Source organism: Merops nubicus, unplaced genomic scaffold (genome assembly GCF_000691845.1).
Source record: "Merops nubicus isolate BGI_N331 unplaced genomic scaffold, ASM69184v1 scaffold1007, whole genome shotgun sequence".
In the NCBI taxonomy this organism is placed as follows: domain Eukaryota; kingdom Metazoa; phylum Chordata; class Aves; order Coraciiformes; family Meropidae; genus Merops; species Merops nubicus.
In genome coordinates, this window is record NW_008620800.1 from 24,249 (window position 1) to 37,822 (window position 13,574).

Sequence of the window (13,574 nt, forward strand, 5' to 3'; positions counted from 1 at the left end):
CCACAAAATTCATATTTATAATGTTAGTTGAAACGCTGTTTCCACATGTCCTCTAAACCCCCATTTTTTACCTGCTAAAAAGTGAGTGGCTCTGAATACTCCTCCCTTGCACTGGATATTAATAATATTCACTATCTTTTCATATTTTTTTTTATCCTTTTCTTAATTCCAGCACCTCACAGACTGTAAATCAATGGTAATCAAAATAGATTCGTAAAGTAATCAAAATAGATTCGTAAAGTAATCAAAATAGATTAATAAAGTAATCAAAATAGATTCGTAAAGTAATCAAAACAGATTAATAATCAAAACAGATTTGTAAAGTAATCAAAATAGATTTGTAAAGTAATCAAAACAGATTTGTAAAGTAATCAAAATAGATTTGTCAAGTAATCAAAATGGATTCTACAATCTTTTCTATATGGGGAAAACTAAAAATTGAAAGAGCAGGGCCAACGTTTGCCTATCTTTGTATCTAAAATTAAGACATCTAGGTTCACGTTTAGGCTAAGTGATGAGCTGAGAAACTTCACTTCCAGCTTCTAATTTTAACAAGAACAACCATCAGCTCAGTAAGTCTGAAAATCAGACTTTTTTAGCTGAATAAATACAGACCTTAGCCTGTTTTCGGATGGCCAGTGCAACGTAATGGAATGACTTTTAAAAAAACACATGAATTAAGGATGAAAACCAAACGAAACCAAACCAGAATGGGCAGTGAAACAGCAAACGAGTCCTAGAGGATGACCCTGATGTTGAACCTCGGGATCGTGCCACCACAGAGAAAGGAGTGAAGCTTCCATGAACCATGCAAACCACCTTATCTGTGAAGGCAACGTTCTGCCCACGGCTGTAAATCCAACGGGGTGGGGGAATGAGTGAACAAAGCATGCATGAGTTAAGCACCTTGACACTATACTGCCACTGTCAGCTGATGAGGAGGACATATCCATGCTCTGCATTTTACGAAGCCTAGGTCGAGCTCGCTCACTTGTTTTAGGAACAGTGTCTGGTCCATCTAAATCATCAAGGGTTGACTGCCTTGAGAACAGCATGGTTGCTTCAGTGTAGCAGCTAGCAGCGCAAACAGTTACAAAGACAGTGTTAAAGACAAATGGTATTCCTGGAGACATGGTTCAGAGAACAGACACGCTCGCCATGCAGCAACACATTGACACAGAGGAGAAAAGGGTCAGAGAGGAGATAAGGATTTGGTTAGAGTCGCCGTGTCAACACGTTTCTATGCATGGATTGATCATTAGAGAAGGTTGATGACCATCTATTCAGAGATGATTCATGTATTTCATAGATATTCTCTCTATGAAACCAATGCAATGCTCTACGTGCTTTCCAAGGGCACCACCTTACCTAGGCAAGGAGGTTTGATTCCCTTTATTTCCCCCTCAAACTCCCAAATACCCCCCCAGAAGTGTTTTGGGAAGGGATCCGCTCCGTACAACTTCTTTTTTATTAACGACGTACTGCACTGAACCTTTTTACACAGGTACAAGCCAATTTCCTAAAATTCAAGGGCTCCCTGAAAGGGAATAAGCTCATATTCCACAAATAGAAAAAATAGCTCTCAGACATTGGCTAATCTTCTTTCCAAACCAAAGAGCCAAATCGGATATGTTACTTAGCCAGCAGATCCATGCCAAATATAACCTGCTCTGCATGGGATGGCTTTTATTCTGATATTTAGGACTAAGCCCTGATGATTCTTTCCAGAAGATTTCATTTATTTCAACCGCAGCTTCAAAATGGTTTCAAAATTGGTAACATGCACGTCTTGAAAGAAAAGATGGATACAATAAACCCTTATCTCCTTTCCCTTATCAAATACAACAGGACACCAGAGACATACACCATATATTGAGCATTTATGTGTTTCTGGAGAGAAGAACTGGATGAGTTATGAGCAAGAAAGTACACGATTAAATACGAGCACATAACACAGCAACAGGAAAGGAGCAAATACATTCATGACATATGGTAGGTAAAAGCACCATTTCCCCTGTAAAAATCATTGAAAACCACAGATGTATATGAAATAAATTGAGGGACCTGGTGGTTTAATGCATGCAGTGACCTGCCTGAGTCTCTGGGATAGAATGAGAGAAGAAAGGACCCCAAAATACAGGATTTATGCTCAGCTTTTCTTCTTTTGACTCCATCTGTGTCACACCTGAGCAGCAGCAGCAGGGGATTTACTTCCTTGGCAAGGATGATGTTGGTCCAGGGGTGCAGAGAAAGGGGAGAGGTCAGAAGGGAGGTGCAAAGACATTTGCTGTCTTACTTTGGTCTTGCTAGTTGGAAGTGAGTTAAAAAAAAAGCCTGCTGGCCTGAAGTGACAGCTTGCAGTTATTGCCTTGAGGAAAATGGGGATGAAACCAGCAAAACGTGGAGGGAGGAAGCAGTTATTCCCAGGCTGACACTCACTGATGGGCTTTTGGTGATGGGATGGACTAAGAGGGACCTGATTCAGGAGCATGGAAATCAGCTGGAGCTCCATGGTAGTGACTTTTGGGGTTGAGGAGGGAGATCCTTTCCCTTTGCACCTACACCTATGGAGTACAGCCAGGCTCTTGTGCTGTCAGTGAGGCTTTGGGGCTAAAATTTAGGGAGGTGGGGGGGAGCAGAGAACCTGTTTTTGCAGATGACCTTTCTGTCTGGGTGCTGTGGTGTTATCCACGTGTCATTTTACATCTCCAGGGCTGACTTTATTTTTTTCAAGAGCAACACCTCTCACTAAGCTGTTGAAGTGTTTTAAATGAAGACATTGTTCAAAGGGAACCTTCCAAGGGCCTTAAGCAGAGCAGCTGTTGAAGTCAACGTAGCACTGTTCATATATTTTCAAGAGAAGAAACACAAGCCAGCTGTCCTCCAAAACAACTAAGTCATGACCTAGGCCCCAGAAAAATCACAGAAAACCCAGCTATGAATCCCAAGAGATAAAAACATTTGCCCTGATGGAGTCCCTGCCAAAATTTTGGTGCAAAAAGCTGTTTCAGATGAAGGATGAATCATCATTAGCTGCTCTGTATCCTTAAATGTTAGGAGATGTGTCTGAGATGACACCTGTAGCACAGTCTGCATATTCCTTATGCACTTGAGGAACATGCTTCTGAACATGGAAGAAGTGAGAACAGCAATGAAGTGGAGACATCTACACTTGGTAAAGTTGAGGTTGACTCAGTCATGGCCCATCACATAACTTTAATTCAAGTATATCTTCCTGAGTGACTTTTCAAAGTCATGTCCTTGAAAAGCATTAGCTTCTTGAAAACATTTGAGGACCAGGAATTTTCAATCAAATGTTCATTAAAAGCCCCCAGTCCAAGCATTTTATATAAAAAGTTGATCAAATCCATTTCAAATGAGGATATATGTAATAGAGATGTTTTTATCCTCGGTGAGTGGGAAGTTTCTTACTTTAGGACTTTCCTTTTTGCTAAAAAAAATTTACCCTTCCCAGAGAATTTATTAGTTTAAGGGATGACTTACAAATTTTTCTGGGATTTTTTTCCTGTCCATGGGCTGGTTACTGACTGGTGTTACCTTTATGAGCTACTACACTTTGGATCTCCTCAAATCTGACTTAGGACCTATGTTTAGAGAAAGAACTCTACCAATGCTCTACCATGCTACCTCCCAACCCCTCCTGCTGCTTAAGGACCAATATCAGTCTCTTCTCCTCCTGGCCCACTTTGTCTTTAGCATACATGAGGGTATTTATATAAAAAAACCTCCTTTTAGAGGTTCTCTCTGGAAATCCAGTGTTAAGAGCACGGAGCAGACACCTACAGTAATTTGAGTCCCAAGGAATATGTTATAATGGAATAACTTCTGTGCCTTCTGCAGCCCTGTGTACTTCCAGACATGCTCACCTCACTCATGGACCTAACCTCCATGGCAGAACTTTGTGTAGGGCAACCAAAGAAGGATAACCAGAATGCTGACTAGAAACCCTTTGCCACTTCCCAAAAGTTTTCCATTGCAATCCTAGATCCATGGTCACAGGGGTGCTTCAGATTGCCTTAGCTGCTTTTACATTTGCTGGAAATCATTACTTTGAAAGGTAAAATGCTCCTTTCTCTCCTTTGGGCAATTAAAAAAGCTCCCCTAAGGAACTCACATGAAGCTTAAAACATTTCATGTTTCTAAAGAATGCTCATAAGCACTTCTGTAGTCCCAGGAAGAGAGATGGAAGGGTGCTCCAATAAAGAGATGGCATTATCAGTCAATCAACAGACTCGGTTTTGCTTCCTCTAATTACAGGTCATTACTCTTAGAGCAGATGGGCACAATTTGTGGATGCTCTCAGTGCAAGAATATTTGACTGTTTGTGACCAGAAAAAGAATTTGAGATTAGAGAAATTGGTCATAATAGTGCCTCTGCTGTGCCTCTGTTGATAGGTCCTGTGACATCTTCTGAGGAAACAGAGATGACAGTAACACATGGGAAAGATTTCACTTTGGAAAGCAGCTCCACAGAATCACTGAATTCTTTTGAGTTTAAAAAGAGCCTTTAAATGTGTCATTATGCTCAAAGCAGGGTGAAAAGTGGGTGGTTATTCTGGAAAAAACCCAACGAACTCATAAGTGGAGCTCAACCCAACCCATGGAAGAGGAAGGATTTACACAGGAAAATGGCAAGATTGGTTTTTATTTTTTATAATTCCCTTTGGCATTGTTAACAATTAAATTTCTTGCTCACATGATTGCATCATAATGATAAATCCTATTTATAGTAAACGGTGTGACCCAAATGTTTTCAGAAAGCAGGACTGATACTATTATTCTTTCTTGAGGGGAGGGTGAACTTTGTGGGGTTAAATTCTGCCCTGTGGATATCCCAGTGGCTCCAAGCGAGCTGGGAATAGAATTTGGCTTCACATTTTTCTCACGTCACTTGACTCCCAATAAAACTTGGAGACAAAACACAGAGGTGTTGCTTAGTTGGGTCGCTGGCCACTGAGCCAGATTTGCTTGGATTTGGTGTTTTTACTGGAGGGAACCTCTCCAAGGCCAGTGCTCACCCTGGGGAGCAAGGTGTGGATGTTTTGTTGAAGCAGACTACTCACGGACACTTGTGCTTCAATAACATCAGCAAGGAAGACAAGCCCTCATTATTTTCACTCTGCTAACTACCCATCTGTCATTAGTAAAAGCTAAGCAGAGTTTCTTGTACACAGAAGCTATGGAGTTTGCTGGGAGCATCAAACACCATCTCTGGTAGTTTTGGCAAGGGGCTTGATGGCATCTGCCTTCAGAAAAGGAGGAGGAAGGTGGTTTTCCTGAACTGGAATGGGGATTTGATCCCCAAGCTGTGTCTCTCAGCTGGCCTATAACCATAGCAGTCAGGAAATCAGGCTCTCAAGGTGAGCTTTGCTCTGTGTGTACCAGAGGGGGATGTTTTCTCTCCCCACACCAGCCTCTTTCTCGATTCAAAGCCTTTTGAGATTTGTGGGCAACAGACAACAGCTTCTTTTACAAAGACACAATGACTGTTCCCCAAACTCCGTGCCTGAATTCCTAGAACAGCATCCCAAAAGCATCCTCAGCAGGCTCTTACTTTCCATGGCTTTTTACAAGATCAGAACCCCTGTCCATGACTCCTAATTCTAGGGGAAAACAAAAGCAGTGGGGTAGTCATGCAGGGGAAAAAGGAGTTAAGCCAACAACTGAGTCCACCCCTATAAAGGAATAGTAACATACAGAGTTTTCATCATTAAAATGGCACGGATAAATCAAAAAGAGGAATCAAAACTGATTAGAAAGTTCATCAGTACTTAGAGACAACCTAAAATTATATCTATGGCATGATCCATCCTTCACAAACCAATATGAAAACAATACCTGGAGATACTGTCACGAGAAGCTGCTGAATCTAAACTATCCATTCTTTCAGATGCTTGCAAACCAGAAGCTTGACTGGGATTTTTATCAATGGAGTCCAGGCCTGACTCCTTGGAAAGTTTCATCATGTGGTTCTGGTAATACATGTGGATGCTCTCCCGCGTTGGAACGTTCCCCTGTGGAAGAGAGCAGAGGTAGAGATGGATGGCAGGGAGCAGGGACATTCTTTGAGGAATTGTTCCTCTTCTCATTCATCAAGGAACAAATTAAGGACTGTTCAAACAGCTTCCTAGTAAATAATAACCTCCCACTCCTTCCTTTTCAGAGTGCCACTCAGATTCTGACTTGGTGGTAGAAGCCCCATCCCTGGAAACCTTCCAGGTGAGGTTGGATGGGGCTCTGAGCAACCTGCTCCCTGCTGACTTCAGGGGGGTTGGACTAGATGACCTTTAAAGTTCCCTTCCAACCCAAACCATTCTATGATTCCATGATTTACAGCATGTCACAACATGTTGGGTTTTCAAGCAAAACTGGAGCAACCTAAGTGATTATAGGCTACATATAGCCAATGAAATTGCTGGATGGGCTGCAGATCATTCAGCATGAAGAGGAGGAGTGGGCTGGGACCATGACTCAACCAGTACTGCAGCAATTTTTGTAATATCTTGGGTATCTTCACTGACTAAAACAGGAATACACCTTCTTAGTGGTCACTAGCAGTTTTCTTCAAAACAAATGGAAACAGTAGATGTACAAACTGACCTAACTTGTTACTGTCTCAAAATGAGATGTTATTCATGAAGCCTGGATACAGCTGGAACACTGGGAAAAATGCACTGAAGACCTTTCCTCTTTCTCTGTGAATTCAAGACGAAGCAAGTTCACAAAGGGATGGTTTAAAACAAATAGAAACTGGAGATGTACAAACTGATCTAACTTCTTGCTACTGTCTCAAAATGAGATGTTATTCATGAAGCCTGGATACAGCTGGAACACTGTGAAAAATGCACTGAAGACCTTTCCTCTTTCTCTGTGAATTCAAGATGAAGCAAGTTCACAAAGGGATGGTTTTATGAACTGTCGGCCCACATCTGGGCACAGAATCAAGTCCTTCTGGCCATGATACTGCAATCAGAATCCTAAAGGTCTGTCATAAGATTAAAGCTGAGAATTTTATAGCCTGTTCTTAGGCAGAACCACGTCCAACTCGTTCCACTAGCAGTTGCTTTGACTTGAGAAGATAGGCTGAGAGAAGATTGCTATTCTTCAACAGTCTTTTTTTCTGCCTTGAAGCCTTATGCAAGGACTTTTTCCAGCTAAAATTATAAAAGCACTCTAAAATAATGCCCCTATTCCCTTCACTAATATCACTAGTTACTAGCATTTCAACTCTGATTCTCTCCACTGTCCCAAATATAAAAGTTTCAAAACATGAAGGTTTGTCAAAAAAATAAAAATCTGAAGAAGAAAATCTGAAACTCTGGTTTTTAATTAGGATTGTTTGATGACAAGTTGAGCTGCTTCTGCAGTAATGAATGTTTGTGCCATTAGGACAGTTTGCCTTAGGAATGATGGTACACAACACATTATGGGTCATCTGCAGGCCTGGGATAAAGGACAAGAGGTGGGAACTAGGGCAACAGGAGAAGAAAAGACCAAATTTTTTACATCCCTCATTGCTGCAGAAAAAGTCACCAGTGTTCCCAATGGAATCATTTGAATCCCATGGAATGGCTGAGGAATTATTTTATAAAAGAGAAACCTGAGGGGGAAAAAAAACAACCTGAGCACTGAGGTGCTCACTCAGGAGATCTGCAGAAACCAACAGGTCAAAGAGAAGAGAAGGTAACACCAACCCTTAAACATGGCTTCAGGAGTGATCCTGAGTGACCCTTGTAAGAAATGAAGTGGCCAGGGAATAAAGCAGACTACATCTACCTCCTGTACTTATCCTGCATTAAAAGGCAGGAGACAAAGGGCACAAGCAAATGGTTTTTTTCTTTACAAAGGAAGAAGGTCATTGCTTGGTTCCCCCAAGGAGCTTTAGAGTCCAGGATATTCAGAAATAATCTATGTAAGCAGGAAAACAGCCACGTGATAAACTTGGGAGATGAAAAAAAAGAGTATCTGGGATCTTCAAATGTAAAGTTGACCAAAGTACTGCTGAAGAACTTGATAAAATGGAGTGACTTTGTAAAAAATGGCAAGAAATGCAGAAATAGGGAAAAATAAACTAAAGTGTAGAAACCTAATGACAGGCTTTATGTCAGCTTTTGTTAGCCTTAGAGGTCTTGGTCCTCTGACCAAGAACTGCTGCCTCTGGAACCTCCTGGGGTCCTGGGTAGCCTGCTTATCATGCTGGCAAGACATCAACAGTGGCCAAGCAATATGGGGCTTCATTCAGGCCAAGATCAATGTGTTATTGACCTTTTCAACCTATTCATCTCCGAGAGTGTCCAAAGTTTTCAACAAAAGCTGGAAAGGACTAAAAATGAGGCTTCTGTACCAGTTTTCCAGAAATATTTGGGTAGCTAGTGACATATAAAAATTCCAGTGCTTAAAACAAGAGCTTCATCCAACTTTAAGGTATCACATCCTTGCTTTCTGAAGATCTAAATACATTTCTAGTGACACTATCAACACTGATTTTTGAAAATAATGGGGTTTCCTAATATATTAGCTAGGGAAGGACCACAGAGCTTCATAATGAGTGAAGAAAATTATGTCTGTGTGTTGTTGGTCGCTTCCAAGGCAAGCTGGTCTACAAAGAAGGACTGAATTATGCAGACTGAGGTCATTTTTGAGCTGTTTAAAATACAGCTTCCCCTCTCTACTTCAGTCTGTCCTGTCCCCTCAAAACCACACTTCATCACAGGAGTGTTTCAGCCAGATGCTTATATCCACCTCTCAAAGAATTTCTTTTCCAATTATCTGTTGCATGTCCAGATAATAAATCAAATATTGATTTTTGTATCTGATTTGCAACAAGTATTTGATTTACAACAAGTATCTGATTTAGTAAATGTAGATCATTTGATTTACGACGAGTATCTGATTTACAACAAGTATTTGATTTACAAGTATCTGATTTAGTAAATGTAGATTGGTAATTGTATTACACAAGTATTTGATTTACAAACCAGTAAGCAGCAAAAAATCCCAGCTCTATTTTTAACGTGAAGATATAAATGAGATTTTCATCGTTTTTCTCCTCAACACAGTGATCTGAAGAAGACAACCTTTCATTTGCTTTTTCACTGAGCTGGAAATGGCATTAGCAGACCCAAAAAAAAAGCCCCCAAAGGTGTTACCTTCTTAATCTCCCTGGTCAGCATACAGCGCTCGATTCTCAGCACGGTGGAGATGTCAATGTGTTCTCTTGAGATGGAATTAAGCCAAGCTGTAAAACTGTCTAGTGTGGCCAAGAAAAGGACCCAAGTGAACTTTAAGATATTAAATATCCTCTTGATGATGTTATCTGAGGGAGAGCAAAAGCAACAGGGAGTTAATGGAGGCGAAGATCTTTCACTGTATTTCAGCTTGGAGTTAGATTAATTTTTCCTTTAGTGACTAATAGGAATAAACCAGGCTGCAAGATTTTGTCATAGTAAGGAATCTCTGAAGAGGGCTGGAGGCCTTTTGGCTGTCTGGGACATTTTCCTGCCTCTGTGTCTAGGCTTATCATCTGGAATCCTTTTTCCAGCCTGTAACTCCCTGGCCCTACGATCACTAGTCATATAAACAGCCCCTGATTTTAGAAAGACATTGTACTCACAGGGCTCCAAAATGAAACTCAGAGATTTGTGCCCCTTACCTCTCTATTTATTTGTGTGCTTTTCTCTCTGCACAGTTTGCTTGAGCTTTGCTTAGCTGAGTTTTAGTCTAACCTGCAGTTAGCCTAAACAGTCTTTGAGTCTCATCCACCTTCCCAACCTCCTAAACACACCTCTCTGTTTTGACTCTTTCCAAAGCCCCTTTTTCTTCTTAATTTAAATAGGCTGCACTCTGTCATCAATGATCTCAGATCAACTAGGACAAATCATATCAATCATTTCTAAAACATTCCTCTTGCACCTTTTTTTTTTGCCAAAACTCTTTTAAGGCTTAGGAGTTTATATCCATAATAACTTGAGAATAAAGCTGCTCATTTCTCATTTCATTAGTTCCTTTGCCACTGCATTTCTCACCCCAAAAGCAGCACTTTCAGCTTATTTTTCTTCCCCTCACAAGCACACAGACCACACCACTGTTGTTCTGTAGCCTTGCACAAAGACTAACACATCTCTCTCCAACTTAGTTCTGGAGGTAGTTGTCCCTACTATAAAGATCAATTTTAGAGTAACTAGCCTAAAAAATAATCAAAAAAATGCCCCTAATTTGTCGTGCAGGGACAAAATATCTGATGTAGATACTAATGAGTGTACTTCTGTGCTAAAGCACATTTCCACCACCTCACTTCTTAGCTGTACCACAAGATGGCACGAAAACCTTTGTGCATTTACTCCTTGCAGAGAAGGCAAAGGTGAAGCTGTAATAAAGGCAAAAGGTCTCCTAGGGAGGAACATGCACACGGCTGTGGGTGTGCAGGCAGGGCTGTACCTCCACAGAAACTAAGGAAATAAAACCATTCATGGTGCATTCCTGTGAAGCAGGGGCTGAAGTGGCAAAATGTACCATTTAGCTGAGCAATGCCAGGGAACTGGGCTGCTCTCTCTGAACTGAAGAGCATTGAGCCACCTGCACTTAGGCATATAATTATTTCAATAATATTTTGCCCTTTTTTTTTTTCCCCTCCAGGCTTTTCTGGTGTAGTTTACAACTGGAGATATTCTATGGTTTATCTACCCCAGAGAGGTGGTAGAACCAAATGTCCCAGATGGATGATGGAAAGATGGAAACATCCCAGACCAGGTTGGACAAGGCTCTGAGCAACCTGCTCTAGCTGCAGATGTCCCTGCTCCCTGCAGGGGGGTTGGACTAGATGACCTTTAAACATCCCTCCCAACTTAAATTCTATGATTCTATACTTAAATTTTATTCTCTCCTATTCCAACTTGCAGGTGTGGAAACGAAGGAAACCTTGCCATTGGAAATTAAATGTAAGGTTGTTTCTATTTCAAGGAGCTTTTAATTCCTTTGAATTCTAGATAATATTATGAATAGGTTCCAAGGAAACAAAACTCATCCACAAAAGCATACAACACAAACATTCTTTTTTAACCCACACTCTTCCTCTCTAATTTCTACCTCAGGAGAATGGCAGCTCTGAGGTGAAAATTATCTTCATTACTGCCCACCACTGGCATGCCCTAGTCTCACCACAGTGCTTTGCCAAGCACTTCCAGCCTTATCTGAAAGGTCATTTTTTCTCTCTGGGGGTGGAGGGGAGTTAGTATTCATTTTGAATGATGCTGGAGATGCTCTGGCAGCTTTGCTCTTCTCCAAAACTTAAAAAAAAAGAATCTTTTCAGGCTCGATTGCATCTAAGCCTCTTCAAAAAGGGAAACAAATATTTATTTTCTGCAGGTAGTGTTATTCTAACTTCAGGGGTGAATTGCAGAGAAGGCTTCCCCTCTGCCTGAGGACGTGAGACAGGATTTGATCCAAGGTTAATTATGATACTAATGCTCTGTTCACAATTACTGTCTAATTTTCCCCACCATTTTATTTAACAAATTTTACCCAGGAATGGTTAAAGTGTTTCAACAAAAACATAAACCACCTTAAATGAACTATTTCCAATCTAAAAATAATAATAAGCCTCCTTCTCTTCCACTAATTCCCTGTGTAGCATCAAGAGTATTTCCCTAGAAATCCATTTGAGTGATTCACTTCAGTGTTTTATCCCAGGGAACTGCATTGCCATGAAGCAGCAACTAAAACAGTCCCCAAAACCCCACCAAAAAAACCCCAAACTATGGCAAGGCAGCTTATTTGAGACCACTTGTGAGGAAGAAATTACATCACCCACCTCCTTGTAACACCTTCTACCCTGTGGCTCACTCAGGGTTACTTTTCTAACTGGAACCATGGGAATAAACTTTAAATAGAGAACAAAACCAGCTTTTGAAGACAACCTCTCACTCAATGTAAGCCACAATGAGGACTTCTTTAAGAGGAGTCTTTTTTCCCTTTCATTCCAGTCAGAAACAAAGAATCAAGCTGAGATTTATGACCTATTACACTTCTTTGCAGGAAAATTTTCTCACAAACTGCTGGCATTTCTTCTGCTGTGCAGAGCATCCTTAAGTGACTATGATTGAGAAGGGGTAAGATTGGGAAAATACCATTTTTTTTTAGAGAGGAGAGGATTGCACCTTGCTGAATGGGTGAGCAGAGTCCAGAAGTAGAAGTTCCTAGGCTCAGGATTTGTAAATCTGGCAGCTGAAAAGCTGGAAGGAGTCAGGAAGTTCTCACTGAACAGGTTACAGTGGATTTTGTGGGGTTTTAAGCAAGCCTTTGGATCCCTGCAACGCTGCCTCTGTGATGTGCTGCTTACATCTGGTCACAACTGCATTGTCACAGCAGAGAAACCCTCTTTCAAGCCTCATACCTGGCCCATCAGATTTCTTCTTGACAGGTTCCTCTTCACTGTCTTCACAGTCTGCATCATTACCACCTATTGCAAAGGAGGAGGGACAAGGTGAGTGCTACACCTACAGAAGTGGGGTGTACATCTGTCTGATAGCCAAAAACTGCAGCTACAGCTTCAGGGGCAGCAATCAATTGATAAACCTCCCTCATTTCAACATGAGAAGATGCCTCTGGTGGAGGAAAAGTCCAGCTGATTCAGCCCAAATGGGTCCCCCTCTTCCCCATCCATCCTGATTGGCAAAGCTTCTGAATTTCTATTGTTTATAAAAGGAGCAAAAGATGAAGAGAGATGAACCACTAAACTAGTATTTTTTTCAGAGGTATGAATGATTTTACAGTGCCAGTAAAACCCTATTAACATTTGAATGTTTTCCTTGTGCTGCCTGCTGAATTCCCTGTGAATTGAGGAGTTCATGGGTGTTGGGGTTCCTCAGTGAGCACCACATAGAAAGTGAAAAATACTTCTTGATATTCTTCCTCACCTATCAACTCCAGCATCTTTAGGGAACAATCTGGGAAATGTGGCAAAAGGAAAATAATATGTGGCTATTTAATTGAATTTTTCTTACAGCTCCCCATGAACTACAGCTCCTCAGGAGCTTCCTCACACAACAGTTCTCAACTCAAATCTGCCACATGGACAACTCCCTGGGAACACACAGGAATTCATCCTCAAAATGAGAGACTTTGAGCAACTCTAGAAAAATTTAGGGAGTAAGAAACATTGGATCAATGTTTTGGGCATGTCTTGTAACCCCATGGAAAACACATCCATCCCACATCTTTAGGATATCGAGTAACAACAGGACTGGGGGAATGGGGCAAAGCTGGCAGTGGGCAGATTCAGGCTGGATGTGAGGAAGAAGTTCTTCCCCATGAGAGTGGTGAGACCCTGGAATGGGTTGCCCAGGGAGGGGGTTGAGGCCCCATCCCTGGGGGTCTTTAAGGCCAGGCTGGAGGAGGCTCTGGGCAGCCTGATCTAGTGGGAGGTGTCCCTGCTCATGGCAGAGGGGTTGGAACTGGGGGATCCTTGTGGTCCCTTCCAACCCTGACAGATTCTGATCTGTTTTGGCAGAGGACTTTAGAGCCCTAATGGCTCAATGGTTGGACTTGATGATCTT

At 41.5% G+C, this 13,574-nt stretch overlaps 1 protein-coding gene across 1 annotated transcript in view; it reads right to left on the reverse strand.

The window, feature by feature from the left end:
- Window positions 1–13,574, reverse strand: part of PIEZO1 (piezo-type mechanosensitive ion channel component 1) — a gene marked incomplete at its 5' end in the record, with an annotated part of 36,517 nt that overhangs the window by 20,508 nt on the left and 2,435 nt on the right. Inside the window, 4 exons of the mRNA XM_008944209.1 lie at window positions 907–1,074; window positions 5,860–6,035; window positions 9,171–9,337; window positions 12,413–12,478. Of these exons, the coding sequence (XP_008942457.1) occupies window positions 907–1,074; window positions 5,860–6,035; window positions 9,171–9,337; window positions 12,413–12,478 (577 nt within the window). The remainder of the gene's footprint in view (window positions 1–906; window positions 1,075–5,859; window positions 6,036–9,170; window positions 9,338–12,412; window positions 12,479–13,574) is intronic.